This window comes from Rhinoderma darwinii, chromosome 4 (assembly GCF_050947455.1).
Source record: "Rhinoderma darwinii isolate aRhiDar2 chromosome 4, aRhiDar2.hap1, whole genome shotgun sequence".
Classification (NCBI taxonomy): domain Eukaryota; kingdom Metazoa; phylum Chordata; class Amphibia; order Anura; family Rhinodermatidae; genus Rhinoderma; species Rhinoderma darwinii.
Window position 1 is genome coordinate 227,638,216 of NC_134690.1, and position 23,897 is coordinate 227,662,112.

Sequence of the window (23,897 nt, forward strand, 5' to 3'; positions counted from 1 at the left end):
CTGCTGAAATCAGCATGTCTGTCACCATTTCATGCTGCACTCGGCAGCGCAGCTTAAACAACCTGACAGGTTCACTATAATAGACTTTGGTTTAATGATTTCTAGGTTCCTAGATATAACAGATATGTCTCTTTGGCTGAATGGTAAATACATTTAATAAAAACGCCCTGCTTTTCAAAATAATCGTTTTTCATTCAAAATGAGGCGATGACTTATCCAAGCATTCGCAACTATCTCGCTTATTCAGAACACACAACTAACTGCTAACATTACATTCACTAAGGCCCCTCCATAAGTTGGTTTGTATTGTTAGGGTCCGTACTGTTGCTTTCACTGATTTTCCAGTACCCAATCCGCCCAGGACAAATGTGTCTGTTTTGACTATTTCAGATTTCTCATGCTTCTTACAGGACACACACAGCATTCTTCTGCCGTGAGCTCTCTCTCTGGAGTTAGATGGAGATACTCTAATAGAGTTATGCTAGAGGGGGCGATTCCACCCACTAAATACCCCCCAAAGTACCAAACTTGAGGAGGAAGGGCTAAAAAGAAAGCATTTTTTGGTTCTGTGGAGTCCAAGTGTATAAAAACATGAGCACTTATAGCCAGTCAGCAGCTCTGAAAAGCATCATATGATGTTCTGTAGTTTGTGACTCGTGTTTATGAGGGGGTCATAGACATAGACTCTCCAAAGCCTGTAAGTGCTTTCTTTGCATCCTCATTAGACATTTTGGGGGCTGTTTAGTGAATTTATACACACTAGTATCGCTCTGCTAAGGTACCAATTAAATACGGTTTGTCTTAGTGATGGGTTCCATTTAAGTACACAGTACTGAATGTAAATCAGTGACTACAAGATTGTGAGCATTACTGTGTTTGTTGAACATTTTATTATTATTATTATTATTATTATTATTATTATTAGATATTTGCCCTTTAACCCCTTCCCTCTTTAGCCACTTTTGACCTTCCTGACAGAACTTCATTTTTCAAATCTGACATGTTTCACTTTATGTGGTAATAACGTCGGAATGCTTTCACCTATCCAAGCGATTCTGAGACTGTTTTCTCATGACACATTGGACTTTATGTTACTGGCAAAATTTGCTCGATATGTTCAGTATTTAAATGTGAAAAACACCAAAATTTAGCAAAAATTGAAAAAATTAGCATTTTTCTCAATTTGAATGTATCTGCTTGTAAGACAGGCAGTATACCACACAAAATTGTTGCTAATTAAAGAGGCTCTGTCACCAGATTTTGCAACCCCTATCTGCTATTGCAGCAGATAGGCGCTGCAATGTAGATTACAGTAACGTTTTTATTTTTAAAAAACGAGCATTTTTGGCCAAGTTATGACCCTTTTTGTATTTATGCAAATGAGGCTTGCAAAAGTACAACTGGGCGTGTTGAAAAGTAAAAGTACAACTGGGCGTGTATTATGTGCGTACATCGGGGCGTGTTTACTACTTTTACTAGCTGGGCGTTGTGTATAGAAGTATCATCCACTTCTCTTCACAACGCCCAGCTTCTGGCAGTGCAGACACAGTCGTGTTCTCCAGAGATCACGCTGTGTCGTCACTCACAGGTCCTGCATCGTGTCAGACGAGCGAGGACACATCGGGACCAGAGGCTACAGATGATTCTGCAGCAGCATCGGCGTTTGCAGGTAAGTCGATGTAGCTACTTACCTGCAAATGCTGATGCTGCTGCAGAATCAACTGTAGCCTCTGGTGCCGACACGATGCAGGACCTGTGAGTGACGTCACAGATCTGCACTGCCAGAAGCTGGGCGTTCTGAAGAGAAGTGGATGATACTTCTCATCAGAAAGCCCAGCTAGTAAAAGTAGTAAACACGCCCCGATGTACGCACATAATACACGCCCAGTTGTACTTTTACTTTTCAACACGTCCAGTTGTACTTCTGCAAGCCTCATTTGCATAAATACGAAAATGGTCATAACTTGGCCAAAAATGCTCGTTTTTTTAAAATAAAAACGTTACTGTAATCTACATTGCAGCGCCTATCTGCTGCAATAGCAGATAGGGGTTGCAATATCTGGTGACAGAGCCTCTTTAACATCTCCCTTATGTCTACATTAGATTGACATCGTTTTTTGAACATCCTTTTATTTTCCTAGGATGTTACAAGGCTTAGAACTTTAGCAGCAATTTCTCACATTTTCAAGAAAATTTCAAAAGGCTATTTTTACAGGGGGCAGATCAGTTGTGAAGTGGCTTTGAAGGCCTTATATATTAGAAACCCCCAAAAAGTCACCCCATTTTAAAAACTTCACCCCTCAAAGTATTCAAAACAGCATTTAGAAAATGTCTTAACCCTTTAGACGTTTCACAGAAATTAAAGCAAAATAGAGGTGAAATTTACAAATTTCATATTTTTTTGCTTAATCCAATTTTATTATAACACAGAAAGTTTTACCAGAGAAATGCAACTCAATATTTATTGCCCAGAGTCTGCAGTTTTTAGAAATATCCCACATGTGGCCCTAGCGTGCTACTGGACTGAAGCACCGGCCTCAGAAGCAAAGGAGTACCTAGAGGATTTTGGGGCCTTATTTTTGTTAGAATATATTTTAGGCACCATGTCAGGTTTGAAGGGCTCTTGCGGTGCGAAAACAGTGGAAATCCCCCAAAAGTGACCCCATTTGGGAAACTACACACCTCAAGGAAATTATCTAGGGGTATAGTGAGCATTTCGACTGCACAGGTTTTTTACAGAAATTATTGGAAATAGGCCGTGAAAATTATAATCGACATTTTTTTCAAACAAAATGTAGGTTTAGCGATTTTTTTTTTCTCATTTCCACAAGGACTAAAGGAGAAAAAGCACTGTGTGGTCAAAAGCGGCTGTTTGGACACAATACCACACATGTGGTCATAAGCGGCTGTTTGGACCCACGGCAGGGCTTAGGAGGGAAAGAGCGCTATTTGGCTTTTGGAGCTCAAATTTAGCAGGAATAGTTTGCGGAGGCCATGTCACATTTGCAAAGCCCCTGAGGGGACAAAACAGCAGAAACCCCCCACAAGTGACCCCATTTGGGAAACTACACACCTCAAGGAAAATATCTAGGGGTATATTGAGCGTTTTGACCCCCACAGGTTATTTGCAGAAACTATTGGAATTAGGTCGTGAAAATGAAAATCGACATTTTTTCAAAGAAAATGTAGGTTTAGCTAGTTTTTTCTCATTTCCACAAAGACTAAAGGAGAAAAAGCACCGCAAAATTTGTAAAGCAGTTTCTCCAGAGTAAAGCAATACCCCACATTTGGTCATAAACGGCTGTTTGGACACGCGGCAGGACTTAGAAGGGATGGAGCGCCATTTGGCTTTTGGAGTTCAAATTTAGCAGAAATGGTTTGCGGAGGCCATGTCACATTTGCAAAGCCCCTGAGGGGACAAAACAGTGGAAACCCCCCACAAGTGACCCCATTTTGGAAACTACATCTATTAAGGAAATTATCTAGGGGTATAGTGAGCATTTTTATCCCACAGGTTTTTTGCAGAAATTATTGGAAGTAGGCCCTGAAAATTAAAATCTACATTTTTTCAAAGAAAATGTAGGTTTAGCTAGTTTTTTCTCATTTCCACAAAGACTAAAGGAGAAAAAGCACCCCGCAAAATTTGTAAAGCTGTTTCTCCCGAGTAAAGCAATACCCCACATGTGGTAATAAACGGCTGTTTGGACACACGGCAGGGCTTAGAAGGGAAAGAGCGCTATTTGGCTATTGGAGATCACATTTATCAGGAATTGTTTGCGGAGACCATGTCGCATTTGCAAAGCCCCTGAGGGGACAAAACAATGAGAACGCCCAAAAAGTGACTCCATTTAGGAAACTACATCCCTTGAGGAATTCATCTAGGGGTGTAATGAGCATTTTGACCCCACAGGTGTTTAATAGAATTGATTAGAATTGGGCAGTGAAAATAAAAACAATCCTTTTTCTTCAATAAGACGTATCTTTAGTTCAAAATTTTTCATTTTCTCAACAAATAAAGGAAAAAAAAGAACCCAACATTTGTAAATAGCAATTTCTCCCGAGTACGGCAATACTCCATATGTGGTCATAAACTGCTGTTTGGGCACACGGTAGGGCTCAGAAGGGAAGAAGCGCCATTTGGAGTGCAGATTTTGCTGGATTGGTTTCTGGGCGCCTGTGGGACCTAAACAGTGGAAACCCCCCAGAAGTGAGCACATTTTGGAAACTACACCCCTCAATGCATTCAGCTAGGGATGTAGTGAGCATTTTAACCCTGCAGGTGTTTTGTAGAAATTAGTGTGCACTCGATGTTGCAGCGCCAAAATTGGATTTTTTCCATAGATATTCCAATATGTGGTACCCAGCTTGTGCCACCATAACAAGACAGCTCTCTAATTATTATGCTGTTTCTCAGTTTTAGAAACACCCTACATGTGGCCCTAATCTTTTTCCTAGACATTTGACCAAGCTCAGGAGTGAAAGAGTACCATGTAAAATTGGGGCCTAATTTGGCGATTTACTAAGTATTGGTTCACAATTGCAGAGGCTCAGATGTGAAATAATAAAAAGAAAGTGACCCCATTTTGGAAATTACACCCCTCAAGGCATTTATAAAGGGGTATATTGAGCATTTTCACCCCACAGGTCTTTTCCATAAATTAATGCGCTGCGGATGGTGCAAATTAAAAATTTATATTTTTCCCTAGATATGCCATTTCAGTGGCAAATATGTCATGCCCAGCTTATGCCATTGGAGACACACCCCCCAAAAATTGTTAAAAGGGTTCTCCGGGTATGGCGATGTCATATATGTGGAAGGAAACTGCTGTTTGGGCACTCTGTAGGGTTCAGAGAGGAGGGAGCACCATTTGGCTTTTGGGGAGCAGATTTTGCTTGGTAGTAGATTTGTTTGAGTATTGCTGGTGTTTCCGTTTATAATGTGGGGGTACATGTAAGCTGGGCAGAGTACATCAGGGGCATAGTCAGGTGGTATAATAATGGGGTAAAAAAAACAATAAAATGATTCATAGATGTGTGTTACGCTGTGAAGCAATCCTTTCTGCACAGGCCAGTGTCGCATTGATATATGGCGTCCTTTCTTATGCCCCTTTTGGTCCAAACTCCACACCTTTGCAGTGTGGGGAATTTTGCTGGGAAAGTGTTGTCCTGGTATAATACCGACACTGTCGCTTCCAGCGGATATATTTGGGCCCTACCCTTCCTGGTTCCCTAATTTTAGGGCCTTGATAAATCGCCTCTTGAAACAGAAGAAATGTTCCCCTCGGGCCTGCACAACTGCATATTTTTTATTTCCTGACTTATTGGAGCCTTAACTAATTAAATTTTTTAATAGACGTAGTGGTATGAGGGCTTTTTTTTTTGCGAAACGAGCTGTAGTTATTATTGGTACCATTTTGGGGTAAATGCGAGTTTTTGATCACCTTTTATCCTTTTTTTTGGGAGGCCAGGTAACAAAAAAAACACAATTCTGGCATAGTTTTCTTAGGTTTTTTTTATACAACGTTCACCACGCGTTATAAATTACATGTTATCTTTATTCTGCGGCTCAGTCCGATTCCGGCGATACTTATTTTATAGAACTTTTTTATGTTTTACAATGTTTTGCACAATAAAATTACTTGTAAAAAGAATGTATTTTATGAGAACCATAAATTTTTAACTTTTTCGTCGACGCAGCTGTATGAGGGCTTGTTTTTTACAAGACGAGCTATAGTTTTTATAGGTACCATTTTTGGATACATGTGACTTTTTTATCACTTTTTATTCCAATATTTGTAGGGCAAAGTGACCAAAAAACAGAAACTCCGGTATAGTTTTTTACGGGTTTTTTTACGCTGTTCACCGTGTGCAATAAATAATATAATATTTTTATACCGCAGGGCGTTACGGTCGTGGCGATACTAAATATGTATGGTTTATTATTTTTTTCAATAATAAAGGACTTGATAAGGGAACAGGGCGATTGTGTTAAATTTTATTACTTGAAACTTTTATTATGTTTTCAAACTTTTATTCTTTTCACTTTTTTTTTACACTTCTCTAAACTTTTTTTACACTTTTTTTCAAGTCCCACTAGTCCCACTGTCAGATTTTTTTTTTCTAATACAGTGTGCTACCTACGTAGTGCAATGTATTAGATCTGTCAGTTATTCACTGACAGCAAGCCGATTAGGCTTCGCCTCCCGGCGGGGCCTAATCGGCTTCCGTATAGGAAGAGCAGGAGGCCATTGTGTCTCCTTTGCCATACCTGACAGGCAATCAGGACTGGCGATCTGCTAGCAACCGCTAAGATGCAGCGATCGCTTTCGATCGCTGCATCGAAGGGTTTATTGGCAGGGATCGGAGCTATCTCCGGTTCCTGCCGTTACTGGTGGATGTCAGCTGTAACATACAGCTGACTTCCATCGCTGATGACGCCGGATCAGCTCCTGCACCAAGATACCGCTGACATCCGGCGATGATGGCACCGGCTCAGCTTCTGAGCCGGTGCCAAGCATTTGGCGTATGGATACGGCAAAATGCGGGATGAACAAGCTTTCCATGGCGTACCCATACGTCAAATGTCGAGAAGGGGTTAATGACCGGGCCTGAGAAGACCTTAATGACCAGCTAAATTTTTCTGTTTTCGCCTCTCTGCATTTTAGCAGCCATAACTTTTTTATTTTTTTATTGACGTGGCTGTATGAGGCCTTGTTTTATGCGAGAGAATTTTTTCTTCCATGCAGTTTGGGGGTAAAAAAATATTTTTTTAACGGCGTGAATATAGGAAAAAGCAATTCTCGGCATTGTTTTCCTTGTTTATTTTTTATCCCGTTCACGTTTCACGCTAACCTTTGTGTCCCCAGGGCTGACTGCAGAGGGATTCCCCGGTGTTTTATCGCATCACCGGCATCCAGGTGATGTGATCAAAGAGGGGAATTCCCTTTGATCATGCCGCAGTCAAGGACCGTGGCAATCAAGGGGTTAAACAGCTGGCGTTGGAAAGTTTTCCGAACCCAGCTGTGTTCAGGAGGCTGCTCTGAGATCAGGAGCTGTTCGTTACAGCTCCTGCTTAGAGGATGATCACCCACACGAGCGCTTATCAGCCTAATCTAACGCGACGCCAAAAGACGTCACCGTCTGACGTCAAAAGACTGTGGGCGGTCGGGAAGGAGTTAAAGGGTTATTCCCATCTTGCCACATATTTTTTTTTTGGCCAGCACACATGTATGATCAAAAATAACGCTATTGAACTTATCCATTCAGATTTCCTACCAGGATTTGATCCTCAATCTTCCTCTTTTCCCTGCTGCTCGTTCCTATGCTAGTGAAGATTTGTGGGCGGTACGCTGTGTGACACGTGCTGCAGAAGCGATCTTAAAGAGGCTCTGTCCCCACATTATAAGTGGCCTATCTTCTACATAATATGATTGGCGCTGTAATGTAGATCACAGCAGTGTTTTTTATTTAGAAAAGCGATAATTTTTTACGGAGTTATGACCTATTTTAGCTTTATGCTAAAATAACTGGGCGTGTTTTACTTTTTGACCAAGTGGGCGTTGTGGAGAGAAGTGTATGACGCTGACCAAATAAAAAACACTGCTGTAATCTACATTACAGCGCTGATCACATTATGTAGAAGATAGGCCACCTATAATGTGTTGACAGAGCCTATTTAAATACAAAGTGCTTGTTCTAAACTAAACACTGTTATCTCTATATGTACACATAGAGATTACAGTGCTTTGAAGAAAGAACAAAAAATTCAGCCCTGCGTGAGGAGTTTAGAAAACTTAGACGGCTCCAGGGCTACAGCGTATACAGCGAGCCGTCCTATTCACTTTCATTAGAGCAGTAGAAACTGCGCAAGCGCGCAGCGGTGGCTGTAACAATTGGAAACCACTTCCAAACAAACCAAAAGACATGGGGTGGACCGGGTGGATTATCTTCTGCCACAAAATTTTAACCCCTTCCCCCTGCTTGCATTCTGGGCCCTAATGTCCAAGCCATTTTTTAAATTTTTACATTGTCACATTCGAAGAGCTGTAACTTTTTTATTTTTGCGTCAGCTTAGCTGTATAAGGTCTTGTTTTTTGCGGGACGACTTGTAGTTTTTATTGGTACCATTTGAGAGTAGATGCGACTTTTTGATCACTTTTTATCACATTTTTTAAAGTCAGGATTAACAGAAAACAGCAATTTTTCCATTGTTTTTTATTTTATTTTTTACGGCGTTCACAGTGCGGGTTAAATAATGTAACAGCTTTATAGTCGGGGTCGTTACGGACGCGGCGATACCAAATATGTGTAACTTTTTTGCTTTATTGTAGTTTTTTTTAATAGTAAAGCATTTTGTAAGGGGAAAAGCTGGGTTTTTCATTTTTTTTTTCACTTTTTTTTTAAATTAACTTTATTAAACTTTTTTTACTTTTTTACTAGTCCCACTAGGGGACTTCACTATCCTCCGATCGCTATTATAATACACTGCAATACTTTTGTATTGCAGTGTATTACTGCCTGTCCGTTTAAAACGGACAGGCATCTGCTAGGTCATGCCTGCGGCATGATCTAGCAGGCATTCGCTCCAGGCAGACCTGGGGGTCTTTATTAGACCCCCGGCTGCCATAGAAGACACAGACACTCTGCGATTTTATCGCCGGGTGTCAGTGAGATGAGAGGGAGCTCCCTCCCTCTCTCCAAAACCATTCAGATGCGGTGCTCGCTATTGTGCACCGCATCTGAAGGGTTAAACGGGTGAGATCGATACTAATATCGATCTCACCCGGCAGAGCAGGGACGCCCCCAGCCCTCAGCTGCCTCTGGCAGCTGAGAGCAGGGAGATTTCACGGCTCCCTGCTCTGTTTACTTTATTCTACAGCAGCGACGTAGAATAGCGGCGCTCTAGAATAAAGCCCACTAATGACCGCCGTAAAAAGACGTATCGGCGGTCATTAAGGGGTTAAAAAGAAGGTATTTACAAATATACATATATTTCCATATGCAACAAGTTAAAGGGGTAGGCCAGGAGAAAAAAATTTTTAATAAAAAGTGTCCCCCAGCCTTGGTTTGCCTTCCCTAAAACCCTCTACATACTTTCTAACCAGTTTCAGTTTGATCTCCATCATCACTGCTGCTCTTTCTGTTTGTTTACATCCCTTGCTTCTGGTCCCAGCTGTTTCCTGTCTTGTAACCCACCATACCCATGATCCCTTCCTGCATCTGAGGACACAGCTTACATCCCCCTTCCTCCCTCCACAGCATCTCAGCTATTTGCATACTGCCACGCCCTTCTATGTTCACAGGTCATTCCCTGCTCTATTTACAGTCACCCAGCTCCCTGCACACTGTCACACACACCCAGTAATAATCACAATGGGGGGGATGGGGGTTATACACAGGGATGATGAGGTAGTACACGGATCATGAGATAATACACAGGGATGATGGGGGTTATATACAGGGATGATGAGGTAATACACAGGGATGATCGGGGTTATTTACAGGGATGATGGGGGTTATATACAGGGATGATGGGGGTTATATACAGGGATGATGGGGTAATACACAGGGATGATGGGGGTTATATACAGGGATGATGGGGTTATATAGTGTTGATGGGGGTAATACACAGGGATGATGGGGGTTATGCACAGGGGCGATGGGAGTTATATTCAGGGATGATGGCCCCATCATTCCTGTATATAACCCCCATCATCCCTGTATTTATATAACCCGTGTGATAACTGTATAAACCATCAGGGTGGGTGCTGCCACCAGGGGGTGGCACCGCGAGGTGGGACGCAGGTGGGAGATGAGAGGAGACGGGCAGGCAGTGCGGGAACTCTGAGATAGGAGGAGGAGGGGTGTAAACAAGCAGAGACGAGGTTCTGTGTCTCTACTCTGCCAGTACTTCCTGCTGTGTAGAGACACGGCGCGTCATCAACTATGTTTACAGGCGGCAGGACCAGAGGAGGCGGAGCTCTGAAGAGCTCATGAAACATCCGCCCGGCTCACTGCCTGTAAATATAGTTGATGACGCGCCGTGCCTTTCTCAGCCGGAAGTGCTGGCTGAGCAAAGGCACGGAACTTCACAGGAAATGAAAAATTTACTCTCGGTGCAGTCACGTGACCGCAGATCAGAACAGAGTAACGCTGCCACAGGTAAACAGACAGAAATTTACTTAAATATGTCCAATTAAGTTAAAATATAAATAAAATGTATTCCTGGATAACCTCTTTAAGCTATGATCATTGAGATAGGAATACCCCTTTAATGCTTTATGCCTTTTAGAACTGATATACTTGTACATATTTGTATAAATAAAGGAATCTTGACTGTTGGATTATTCTGTCCATTTTGTGTCCATTTTTCAGTTTTTTCTCACTACCACTTTGTTATTAGCTACAGAGAACAATATATAGCCTCAGAAATGGCGGCTTCCAAATGAAGCTACAGCTATTCACAAACAGCCGGTACATGTCTTTTTATTCTTGCACCAGAAATAGTACTTTAATCCCATGTCAAATATTTCCTTCATGGTTTTCTTTTCCACTAAAAGTAAATAGTTTTAGTTACATATTTGACAAAAAAAAAACAGGCAATCCTGCAAGCAAGGCCAAAGCAAACTGATAATTCAGTTCTTCTACTAATATTTTACCTTTCATAAACTGCCAATAAATGAACTATCAGCAGGTATTTGGAGCAGTTTATTTTCAAAAAGTCTTCCAGAATTGTAAATAGAGAATTTAAGCTGTAGCTGAAAAAGGCCACCCAATGAGTAGGAAATGTATTTCTATATTTTTCCCTGAGAATATTAAACACCCAAAGATCATTACATTCCCAAATTCACCATTGGTAAGTGAAACATAACTCTAAACAACATAATACAAATAATTAAAAAAAAGACCATGACATAATAAATGTACCTTATAGCTATATGACATGTGCTTCCCGTATTGGAAAGCCATAGACTGGACGTCTTGATCGTGCTTTGCTAGTTCCATTGCCGCTTGACAGCTCTTAGCCAGCAATGAACCATGAGAAAGGAAGATGTGCTCCATCCAGTTGGTTATTCCAGTGTCATCAGTGAAGGCGTTTTTCTAAAATACACAGGGATATGAAAATATGGTGGTCAGGATGAAATATATGCAGTATTACTAAGAAATGCCCAACTTCTGTTCTAAATACAAACCTCACTATATACCAGTCCATCTCAATGAATTAGAATATCATCAAAAAGTTAATTTATTTCAGTAATTTAATTCAAAAAGTGAAACTCATATATTATATTTTCATTACACACAGAGTGATCTATTTCCAGCATTTTTTTATTTTAATGTTGAAGATTATGGCTAACAGTGGGTAAAAGTTAAAGATTGTAGACTCATGGTCTGACACTCTAATCAGCTAATCAAAACACCTGCAAAGGTTTCCTAAGGCTTTAAATGGTCCAACAGTCTGGATCAGTAGGCTACACAATCATGGGGAAGACTGCTGACTTGACAGTTGTTCAGAAGACAGTCATTGACACCCTCCACAAGGACGGTAAGCCACAAAAGGGCATTGGAGAAGCTGGCTGTTCACAAAGTGCTGTATTCAAGCATATTAATGGAAAGTTTAGAGGAAGGAAAAAGTGTGGTAGAAAAAGATGCATAAGCAACAGGGATAACCACAGACTTGAAAGGATTGTCAAGAAAAGGACATTCAAAAATATGGAGACATTTACAAGGAGTAGACTGCGGCTGGAGTCAGTGCTTCAAGAGCCACCACACACAGACGTATCCAGGACATGGGCTACAACTGTCACATTCCTTGAGACAAGGTCAGAAGCGTCTTACCTGGGCTAAGCAGAAAAAGGACTGGTCTCTTGCTCAGTGGTCCAAAGTCCTGTTTTCAGATGAAAGTAAATTTTGCATTTCATTTGGCAATAAAGGTCCCAGAGTCTGGAGAAAGAGTGGAGAGGCATCAGTCCAAGTTGCTTGCAGTCCAGTGTGAAGTTTCCACAGTCAGTGATGGTTTGGGGAGCCATGTCATCTGCTGGTGTTGGTCCACTGTGTTATATCAAGTCCAGAGTCAGCGCGGCCGTCTACCAGGAAACTTTAGAGTCCTTCATGCTTCCCTCTGCTAACAAACTTTATGGAGATGCTGATTTCATTTTCCAGCAGGACTTTCCACCTGCCCACACTGCCAAAAGTACCAATACCTGGTTTAATAACCACAGTGTGGGCAGGAGGCAAGTTCTGCTGGAAAATGAAATCAGCATTTCTATACAGCTTGTCAGCAGAGGGAAGCATGAAGTGCTCTAAAGTTTCCTGGTAGACGGCTGCGCTGACTCTGGACTTGATATAACACAGTGGACCAACACCAGCAGATGACATGGCTCCCCAAACCATCACTGACTGTGGAAACTTCACACTGGACCGCAAGCAACTTGGATTGAGTGCCTATCCACCCTTCATCCAGACTCTGGGACCTAGATTTCCCAATGAAATGCAAAATTTACTTTAATCTGAAAACAGGACTTTGGACCACTGAGCAACAAACCAGTACTTTTTCTCCTTAGCCCAGGTAAGACGTTTCTGACATATTCTTAAGGAATGCGACAGTTGCAGCCCATGTCCTGGATACGTCTCTGTGTGGTGGCTCTTGAAGCACTGAACCAGACTGTTGGACCATTTAAAGGCTTAGGAAACCTTTGCAGGTGTTTTGTGTTGATTAGCTGATTAGAGTGTGACACCATGAGTCTACAATCTTGAACGTTTATTCAATATTCTAATTTTATAAGAGACTAAATGTTGGGTTTTCATTAACTGTTAGCCATAATCTTCAACATTAAAATAAAAAAATACTGGAAATGGATCACTCTGTGTGTGATGAAAATATAATATATGAGTTTCACTTTTTGAATTGAATTACTGAAATAAATTAAATTTTTGATGATATTCTAATTCATTGAGAAGGACTAGTATACTCATAAAAGAAGTATGCACACTATATAAACATTTAAAGCACTTTATATTAACGCATTATGAGCATTTTGGGAATGCCATTGAAAGCATTTTTCTAATACATTGTTATACGCAAATTTGTTTAATTTAGCCATAGGAACTGTGTGCAGATAATTTTCTAAATTGACATGTTGTGTATTCTTCACCATCTAAAGACTGTGATCCACAAGTAATCGCAACGTGAATAACGCATCAAACATAATGATGCCAAAACATAACCACTTATATTGAAATAGTATGAAAAGCTTTATTAGTGCAATTTATATATAAATGCAAAATCAAAATACAAATGATGTCATCAAGATAACAGATTATAGGTCTCGATTTATTTTATTAGCAAGTTTATGAACCTTTAAGAAATTTTTAAATATCTGCATAATTGTAAACTAATGTAAAACAAGAAAATAAAGAGAATGCAATAAAAATACATTACCCCAAGAGCAAAACATTTAACATTCCATGAGATCACAAGTGACCTAATACTAGGATAATCTATCAGGATTCATAGGCCTCTTTTAACCCCTTAATGAACAACCTATTTTAGACCATAATGACCAAGCTATTTTTTAAGTTTTTCCATCGTCTCATTCAAAGAGCTATAACTTTTTTATTTTTACGTCGACATAGCTATATAAGGTCTTGGTTTTTGTGGGACAAGTTGTAATTTTTAATAGCTCCATTTTGGGGTACATAGAATTTATTGATTAACGTTTATGAACTTTTTTTGGGGGGGAATAGAAAAAAACCTGAAAATTTCGCCACACTTTTTTGTGTCCTAAATTTACGCCGTTTACCGTGTGGTATAAATAACACAATAACTTTATTCAGCGGGTTGTTGCGACTGCAACGATACCAAATTCATATCGATTTTTTATGTTTTACTACTTTTACACAGTAAAAACCCTTTTTTTTCAAAATGATTTGTTTTTGTGTCTCCATATTTGAAGGGCCATAGCTTTTTTATTTTTTCACCGATGCAGTTGTATGAGGGCTTTTTTTTGCAGGACGACTTGTAGTTTTTATTGGTACCATTTTGGAGTAGATGCGACTTTCTGATCACTTTTTATCACATTTTTTTTAAGGCAGGATTCAAAGAAAACAGCAATTTTTGCATTGTTTTTTATTTATTTTTTTCCGACGTTCACTGTGCGGGTTAAATGATGTAATAACTTTATACTTGGGGTAGTTACGGATGCGGCGATACCAAATATGTGTAACTTTTTTTTACTTTATTTTATTTTTTGATAATAATAAAGCAGTTTGTAAGGGGAAAAAGTGGGTTTTTCATTTTTTCTTCACTTTTTTTAAAAAAAACTTTTTTTACTTTTTTACTAGTCCCACTAGGGGACTTCACTATTCGATCGTCCGATAGCATTTATAATACACTGCAATACTTCTGTATTGCACTGTATTATGCCTGTCCGTGTAAAACGGACAGGCATCTGCTGGGCCATGCCTCAGGCATGACCTAGCAGGCATACACTACAGGCAGACCTGGGGGCCTTTATTAGGTCCCCCGGCTGCCATAGAAGACACCGACACCCTGTGATCTTATCGCCGGTGGGATGAGAGGGAGCTCCATCCCTCTCTACAAAACAACTCCGATGTGGCGCTCGCTATTGAGCGCATCTGAGGGATTAAATGGATGAGATCGATACTAAAATCGATCTCACCTGTTAGAGCAGGGATGCCCCCAGCCCTCAGCTACCTCTGGTAGCTGAGAGCAGGGAGATTTAACGGCTCCCTGCTCTGTTTATTTATTCCGATGCAGCGCCATAAAAAGTCTATTGCATCGGAATAAAGCCTATTAGTGGCCACCGTAAAAACACTATGGGGCTGTCACTAACGGGTAAAACAGATTAAAGTCAACAATGAGCAGGCATAATGTACATGGGAAAAAGGAAACTACTAGTCTACAAAGAATATTGCTGCTCATTAACAATTTTTACAGCCCATTTGGATCAACTAGAGGAGTACAGGAAAATGTCCAGGGACAAATTAAACTGAGGAGGGAATTAGGGTAGTGGGTGGAATGGAGGAGGGTGGAGATACGAAGCAGGGGGAGGGTTGCTCTGTTAGTACTCTAAGGGTAACCGCAGAGACAGTGAGAAATGAATTAAAAAGTTTAAATATTAGGAAAGCTACAGGACCAGATGATATCAGTTCCCGAGTTTTGAGAATTTGTGCGGATCAATTATGTGGTCCATTTGCTAACTTGTTTCATTTGAGCTTAAAACAGCAGAGGGTGCCCATAGTTGGAAAACATCATGTGTGCTACCGATACCTAATGTTTTAAACCCTGGAATACCAAATTATTACCGTCCAGTGGTAATGACATCCCATACTATGAAAGTCTTTGAGAGGCTAGTGTTAGTGTGCTTGAAATCAGCTGTGACAAACTATGTGGATCCTTTACAATTTGCTTATAAACCTCGGAATGGAGTTAAAGATGCAGTCTTATATTTGTTGCATAGGGCATACTCCTTTCTTAAAATTAGTAGGGTGGTGGTTAGGATTATGTTTTGTTTTATTTTTCAAGTGCGTTTAATTTAATAAGCACTCAGTTAATGAGAAATAAAATTAAGAGTATGCACATTGATGGTGAGGTGTCCAATTGGATTTTTGATTATTTAATTGGGCACGCACCAATTGTGTGTAGTGGCTCTTGTTTGTCGCAGATTGTAATAAGTGATATAGGGGCGCCTCAAGGTACGGTACTTTCACTGTTTTTATTTGTACACGGCAGATTTTAGGTATCGGTCAGAGTACTGCCATCTACAGAAGTTCTCAGATGACATGGTAGTTATGGCGGCTATAAGAGGTGGCTCTGAAGGAGAATATAGGGATCTGGTAAGGGATTTTGTGAGTTGGAGTAATAAGAATGGATTACAGCTGAATATTGGAAAGACAAAAGAGATGATTATTGACGTGCGTAGGAAACCGGAGGATGTGGTGCCAGTGACTCCTTTTAATCAAGAAGTTGATCGAGTGTCATCTTATAAATATTTAGGTGTATATCTGGGCCACAAGTTGAATTGGATTGAGAATACGGATAAGGTGTATAGGAAGGCTATGAGCTGGTTGTATTTCTTGCGGCATTTGAGATCTTTTAACGTGAGTAACAAAATGCTAATTATGTTTTAGGATTCTGTAGTCTTGAGTATCATTTTTTTGTTGTGGTCTGTTGAGGCGGTAACATCAGGAAGGCAGAGATGAACAAGTTAAATAAGGTAATCGTGAGGGCTGGTGCAATAATAGGTGGGGGAGTGCCAATGTCTGAAGAGGTGTTGAGGAATATGACGTTAAGATTTCCAATATTCTGTTAGATGAATCACATCTAACGATCGCTGGTTTAAGTCCCCTATGGGGGCTAATAAGATGTGTAACAAAAAAGTTTAATGAAGTTATTAGTAGTGGAAAAAAAAAAAGTAAAAAAAAAAACCTTTTCAGATTTTTCCTGTAAAGCAATGTAAAAAATAAACAAAATTGGCATCGCTGCCTCCGTAAAAGTTCGAACTATTACAATATACCATTATTTAACTCGCACGGTGAACGCCATAAAAAACTAATTTAAAAAGTCCAAATCAGTTTATTTGGTTACCTTAGCTTTAATAAAGAAATAAAAACTAGAGCTCGTCCTGCAAAAAATAAGCCCTCATTCCACTCAATCCATGAAAAAATTAAAAAGTTACGGCTCTTAGAATGTGGTGAAACAAAGCAAATTTTGCTTTTTTAAAAGTAGTAAAAGATAAAAAAAGATATAAATTTGGTATCACCGTAATCGTCTTGAGAAGCAGAATAAAGTTAAATGGTGCCATTAGAAACTACAACTCCTCCCGCAAGAATAAGCCCTATTGACGAAAAAATCAAAAAGTATTATTTTATGTGTGGTGACATAGACTTTGTTTGGTATTGTGATGTGTAATATTTTTGGAGTTGTGACAAACAAAATAATTTCCCTGATGGGATAAATACAATTATCTATCTATCTATCTATCTATCTATCTATCTATCTATCTATCTATCTATCTATCTATCTATCTATCTATCTATCTATCTATCTATCTATCTATCTATCTATCTATCTATCTATCTATCTATCCTTTTTGGCTTAAATTAGAATAATTTAGCAAACACTGTATTTCAGTAAAAGAAACTCATCTTGGTTTAACCCCTTAACGCTCCATGACCTACTATTAGGTCATGCTAACTGTAGCGTTCGCGCTCAGTGACCTAATAGTAGGTCATGGAGTAAACACGGCGCCGTTCGCGCGGGGCGCGTTCATGAGCTGTGATAGCTGCTGTTTCCGACAGCAGACTATCACTGCTCGATGTGCCGGGACCGATCGCGGAGCTCCCCCGCCGATTAACCCCTCAGAAGCCGCGTTCAATAGCGATCGCGGCTTCTTAGGGGTTAATCCGCCATCGCCGGCCTGCTACACGATAGCGGCCGGCGATGGTGACTATGGCAACCGGACACCAAACAATGGCGTCCGGCTATGCCATAGACGGAAGCCTAGTGGGTCCTGACAACGTCAGGACCCACTATGCTTGCTGTCAGTGAGTAGCTGACAGCTCTAATACACTGCACTACGCATGTAGTGCAGTGTATTAGAATAGCGATCAGAGCCTCCTGCCCTCAAGTCCCCTAGTGGGACAAAGTAATAAAGTTAAAAAAAAGTTAAAAAAAGATGTGTAAAAATAAGAAAATAAAAGTTTTAAAAGTTATAAAAGTAAAAGTCCCACTTTTTCCCTTATCAGTCATTTATTATTAATAAAAATATATAAACAAACAAATAAACTATACATAATTGGTATCGCCGCGTCCGTAACGGGCTGAACTACAAAATTATTTTGTTATTTATCCCGCACGGTGAACGCCGTAAAAAAAAATATTAATAAACCGTACCACAATCACAATTGTTTGGTCACTTCACCTCCCAAAAAATGGAATAAAAAGAGATCAAAAAGTCGCATGTACCTAAAAATGGTACTGATGGAAACTACAGTTCGTTACGCAAAAAATAAGTCCTCGCACGGCTTTATTGATTGAAAAATAAAAACGTTATGGCTCTTAGAATAAGGTAACACCAAAAGTGAATGATTGTTTACAAAACGTATTTTATTGTGCAAACGCCATAAGACATAAAAAAAAAACTATAAACATCTGGTATCGACGTAATCGTATCGCCCCGCAGAATAAAGTTAATATATCATTTATAGCGCACGGTGAACGCTGTAAAAAAAAAAGTATACAAAAACAATAGTAGAATTGCTGTTTATTAGTCACCACGCCACCTAAAAATGGAATAAAAACTGATCAAAAAGCCGCATGCACCCCAAGAAAACTACAATGGATTCCTCAAGGGGTCTAGTTTCCAAATTGGGGTCACTTTTGGGGGGTTTCCAATGTTTTGGCACCACAAGACCTCTTCAAACCGGACATGGTGCCTAATAAAAAAGAGGGCTCAAAATCCGCTAGGTGCTCCTTTGCTTCGGAGGCCGGTGCTTCAGTCAATTACCGCACTAGGGCCACATGTGGGATATTTCTCTAAACTGCAGAATCTGGGCAATAAATATTGAGTTGCGTTTCTCTGATAAAACCTTTTGTGTTATAAAAAAAATGGTATAAAAAGAGTAAATTTCACCTCTACTTTGCTCTAAATTTCTGTGAAACACCTAAAGGGTTCATAAACTTTCTATATGCTGTTGTGAATACTTTGAGGGGTCTAGTTTCTAAAATGGGGTGTTTGATAGGGGTTTCTAATATATGGGCCCCTCACAGCAACTTCAGAAATGAACTGGAACCTAAAAAAATAAATAAATGAGGCAATACTTCGCTTCTTACATTATACTGATAATGAGCCGTGCCCACCCCGAGATTACCCCAGTTTTGACCGTTTGTATAAACGGAGACCCCTATTAGACTGTTTCAGTGCCCGGTTTTCCCAAGCATACACCCCCGAGAAGTGTTTTTCTATTGATGAGTCCCTGGTACATTTTAAAGGGAGGGTTCAATTCCGCCAGTACCTGCCGGGTAAGAGGGCAAGGTATGGCGTGAAGATGTATAAGCTGTGCGAGAGTGCATGAGGGTATACCTACAGATTTAGGATATATGAAGGAAAGGCCACCCCCAAACCAGACTGCATCCTGGACTACAATAGGTACATGGGAGGGATGGACTTGTCAAATCAAGTCCTGAAGCCCTACAGCGCCATGCGGTGTGGTATAAGAAGCTGGCCGGGCACATCATACAGATGGCTTTGTACAATGCGTACGTGCTATGTCGATGTGCAGGCCAGAGGGGAACTTTCCTGGAATTTGAAGATCTAATCTTTAGGGACCAGGAAGGGGGGGCACCCAGTACTTCTGGAAGCGAGGCCACACGCATCGTACCAGGGCAACACTTTCCAGGAGAAGTTCCCCAAACCGGTGGAAAGGGAAAGAGTCAAAAGAGGTGCAGAGTCTGCTATAAGAGGGGGATAAGGAAGAACACAATATACCAATGTGACATGTGTCCCGAAAAACCAGAGCTCTGTATAAAAGATTGTTTTAAAATGTATCATACATCCCTTGATTTTTAATTTACCCTGATGCACTCCGCACAGCTTACCCCCCTCATCTTTCCCTTCTGAGCCCTGCCGTATGCCCAGGCAGCTGATAACAGCCACATGTAGGGTATTGCCGTACCCAGGAGAACCCACATTACAATTTAAGGGGTGTATATCTCCGGTGGCGCATGTTGGGCACACTATATTGGACACTGAAATGGCATATATATATATAAAATTGCAAATCTCACACTGCACCATCTGCTGCGCATTATCTTTTACACAGTACCTGTGGGGTCAAAATGCTCACTACACCTCTAGATGAATGTCTTAAGGGGTGTAGTTTTTAAAATGGGGTCACTTCTCGGGGGTTTCAACTGTACTGGTACCTCAGGGGCTTCTGCATACATGACTTAGCACCAGAAAAGCTCCAGTAGGCCAAATGGTGGTCCTTTTCTTCTGAGCCCTCCCATGGGCCCAAACGGCAGTTTATCACCACAAATGGGGTATTGCCGCACTAAGGACAAATTGGGCAACAAAATGGGGTATGTTGTTCCTTGTGAAAATAAGACATTTTGATCAAAAATGACATCTTATTGGAAAAATTATCATTTTTTTCATTTCACAGCCCAATTCAAATAGGTGCTGTGAAAAAACTGTGCGGTCAAAATGATAACAAAAACCAAAAATGAATTCCTTGAGGGGTGTAGTTTCCAAAATGGGGTCACTTCTGGTGGGTTTCCATTGCTTTGATACCTCTGGGGCTCTGCAAATGCGACATGGCACCCGAAAACCAATCCAGCAAAATCTGGACTCCAACAAACACATAGCGCTCCTTTCCGTCTGAGCCCTCCCATGGGCCCAAACGGCAGTTTATCACCACAAATGGGGTATTGCCGCACTAAGGACAAATTGGGCAACAAAATGGGGTATGTTGTTCCCTGTGAAAATAAGAAATTTTGATCAAAAATGACATCTTATTGGAAAAAATATAATTTTTTTCATTTCACAGCCCAATTCAAATAGGTGCTGTGAAAAAACTGTGCGGTCAAAATGATAACAAAAACCATAAATGAATTCCTTGAGGGGTCTAGTTTCCAAAATGGGGTCACTTCTGGTGGGTTTCCATTGCTTTGATACCTCTGGGGCTCTGCAAATGCGACATGGCACCCAAAAACCAATCCAGCAAAATCTGGACTCCAACAAACACATAGCGCTCCTTTCCTTCTGAGCCCTCCCATGGGCCCAAACGGCAGTTTATCACCACAAATGGGGTATTGCCGCACTAAGGACAAATTGGGCAACAAAATGGGGTATGTTGTTCCCTGTGAAAATAAGAAAATTTGATCAAAAATGACATCTTATTGGATAAAATATAATTTTTTTCATTTCACAGCCCAATTCAAATAGGTGCTGTGAGAAAACGGTGCGGTCAAAATGATAACAAAAACCATAAATGAATTCCTTGAGGGGTGTAATTTCCAAAATGGGGCCACTTCTGGTGGGTTTCCATTGTTTTGATACCTCAACACCTCTTCAAACCTGGCATGCTGCCTAAAATATATTCTAATAAAAAAGAGGCCTCAAAATGCACTAGGTGCTTCTTTGCTTCTAGGGCTTGTGTTTTAGTCCACGAGCGCACTAGAGGCACATGTGGGACATTTCTAAAAACTGCAGAATCTGGACAATACATATTTAGTAGTATTTCTCTGGTAAAACCTTCTGTGTTACTAAAAAAAAATTGAATAAAATTGAAATTCAGCAGAAAAAATGAAATTTGCAAATTTCATTTCCACTTTGCTTTAATTCCTGTGAAATGCCTGAAGGGTTAAAAAACTTTCTATATGCTGTTTTGAATACTTTGAGGGGTCTAGTTTTTAAAATGGGGTGTTTTATGGGGGTTTCTAATTAATAGGCCCCTCAAATCCACTTCAGAACTGTACTGGCACCTTCAAAAAAAGGCTTTTGAAATTTTCTTAAGAATATGAGAAATTGCTGTTTATGTTCTAAACCTTGTAACGTCCAAGAAAAATAAAATAATGTTCAAAAAACGATGCCAATCTAAAGTAGACATATGGGAAATGTGAACTAGTAACTATTTTGGGTGGTATAAGGGTATGTGCACACACACTAATTACGTCCGTAATTGACGGACGTATTTCGGCCGCAAGTCCCGGACCGAACACAGTGCAGGGAGCCGGGCTCCTAGTATCATACTTATGTAAGACGCTAGGAGTCCCTGCCTCTCTGTGGAACTACTGTCCCGGACTGAAAACATGATTACAGTACGGGACAGTTGTCCTGCAGCGAGGCAGGGACTCCTAGCGTCGTACATAAGTATGATGCTAGGAGCCCGGCTCCCTGCACTGTGTTCGGTCCGGGACTTGCGGCCGAAATACGTCCGTCAATTACGGACGTAATTAGTGTGTGTGCACATACCCTAACTGTCTGTTTTTCAAGCAGATGCATTTAAATTCTGAAAAATGCAATTTTTTGTAAATTTTCTCTAAATTTTGCAATTTTTCACAAATAAAGACTGAATATATCGACCAAATTTTACCACGAACATGAAGCCCAAAGTGTCACGAGAAAACAATCTCAGAATCGCTTGGATAGGTTTAAGCATTCCGACGTTATTACCACATAAAGTGAAATATGTCAGATTTGAAAAATGTGCTCTGAGCCTTAAGGCCCAAACTAGGCTGCGTCCTTAAGGGGTTAAAAGGCAACCAGTCACTAGGTTTATAGCCACTAAACCACCAGCATGCCGTATACAGCTTACAGCATACAGTATACAGCATACAGCTGGGTTTTAGTTTTCCAAACCTGTCCTCATCTATACCAGCCGTTTAGGCAATAGTTAGTAAAATAATTTACAATTTATTGAGTGGAGTCCATTAGCATCGTGCACATGTGCAGTGTACTGTCCTCGGTTTCATGTGCTCTATGAGCATGCGCCTGATGCCGCTGGACTCCTCTCAGTAAATTATTTTACTAACTATTGCCTAAACAGCCGGCATCGACGTGGGCCGGTTTGGAACACTAAACGACATGCTGGTGGTTTAATGGCTCCAATCAATGTATCGGAGTACTTGCTCAATAGAAAGTCTACGAGCCCGTACTCCGATACATCGGCTTTCCGGTAAAAGACTATCACCAAAGAAGCAGCTGAGCGCTCACACAAGCTTTTCTGCCGCTTAGTTTTAGTGATTGGTGGGTGTCTCAGTGCTCGGACCCCCACCAATAAAAACTTCTGACATGTCACTATGACATGTCAGAAGTTTGACGAACATTTAGTTACACTTTAAAGAGGCTCTGTCACCAGATTTTGCAACCCCTATCTGCTATTGCAGCAGATAGGCGCTGCAATGTAGATTACAGTAACGTTTTTATTTTTAAAAAACGAGCATTTTTGGCCAAGTTATGACCATTTTTGTATTTATGCAAATGAGGCTTGCAAAAGTACAACTGGGCGGGTTTACAGTAAAAGTACAACTGGGCGTGTATTATGTGTGTACATCGGGGCGTTTTTACTTCTTTTACTAGCTGGGCGTTAGGAATGGGAGTGTATGATGCTGACGAATCAGCATCATCCACTTCTGTTCGTTAACACCCAGCTTCTGGCAGTGCAGACACACAGCGTGTTCTCGAAAGATCACGCTGTGACGTCACTCACTTCCTGCCCCAGGTCCTGCATCGTGTCGGCCACATCGGCACCAGAGGCTACAGTTGATTCTGCAGCAGCATCAGCGTTTGCAGGTAAGTAGCTACATCGACTTACCTGCAAACGCCGATGCTGCTGCAGAATCAACTGTAGCCTCTGGTGCCGATGTGTCCTCGCTCGTCCGACACGATGCAGGACCTGGGGCAGGAAGTGAGCGACGACACAGCGTGATCTCTCGAGAACAAGCTGTGTGTCTGCACTGCTAGAAGCTGGGCGTTCTGAAGAGAAGTGGATGATACTTCTCGTCAGAACGCCCAGCTAGTAAAAGAAGTAAACACGCCCAGATGTAACACACATAATACACGCCCAGTTGGACTTTTACTGTAAACACGCCCAGTTGGACTTTAGCAAGCCTCATTTGCATAAATACAAAAATGGTCATAACTTGGCCAAAAATGCTCGTTTTTTAAAAATAAAAACGTTACTCTTATCTACATTGCAGCGCCGATCTGCTGCAATAGCAGATAGGGGTTGCAAAATCTGGTGACAGAGCCTCTTTAAGGTATTGGTGGTAGTATCGTGATTTAGAGCTGCTTTGCTGTCAATTGTGCCAGGTAACCTTACATTCACAGATGGATATATTCATTCTGGGTTGTATTAGCAAAGTCTATAGA

The 23,897-nt window shown here is 40.7% G+C and overlaps 1 protein-coding gene across 1 annotated transcript in view; it reads right to left on the minus strand.

The window, feature by feature from the left end:
• The window catches only part of PDSS2 (decaprenyl diphosphate synthase subunit 2), a 309,174-nt gene that overhangs the window by 42,259 nt on the left and 243,018 nt on the right, over positions 1 to 23,897 (minus strand). The window contains exon 6 of the mRNA XM_075864214.1: positions 10,927 to 11,100. Within this exon, the coding sequence (XP_075720329.1) occupies positions 10,927 to 11,100 (174 nt within the window). The remainder of the gene's footprint in view (positions 1 to 10,926; positions 11,101 to 23,897) is intronic.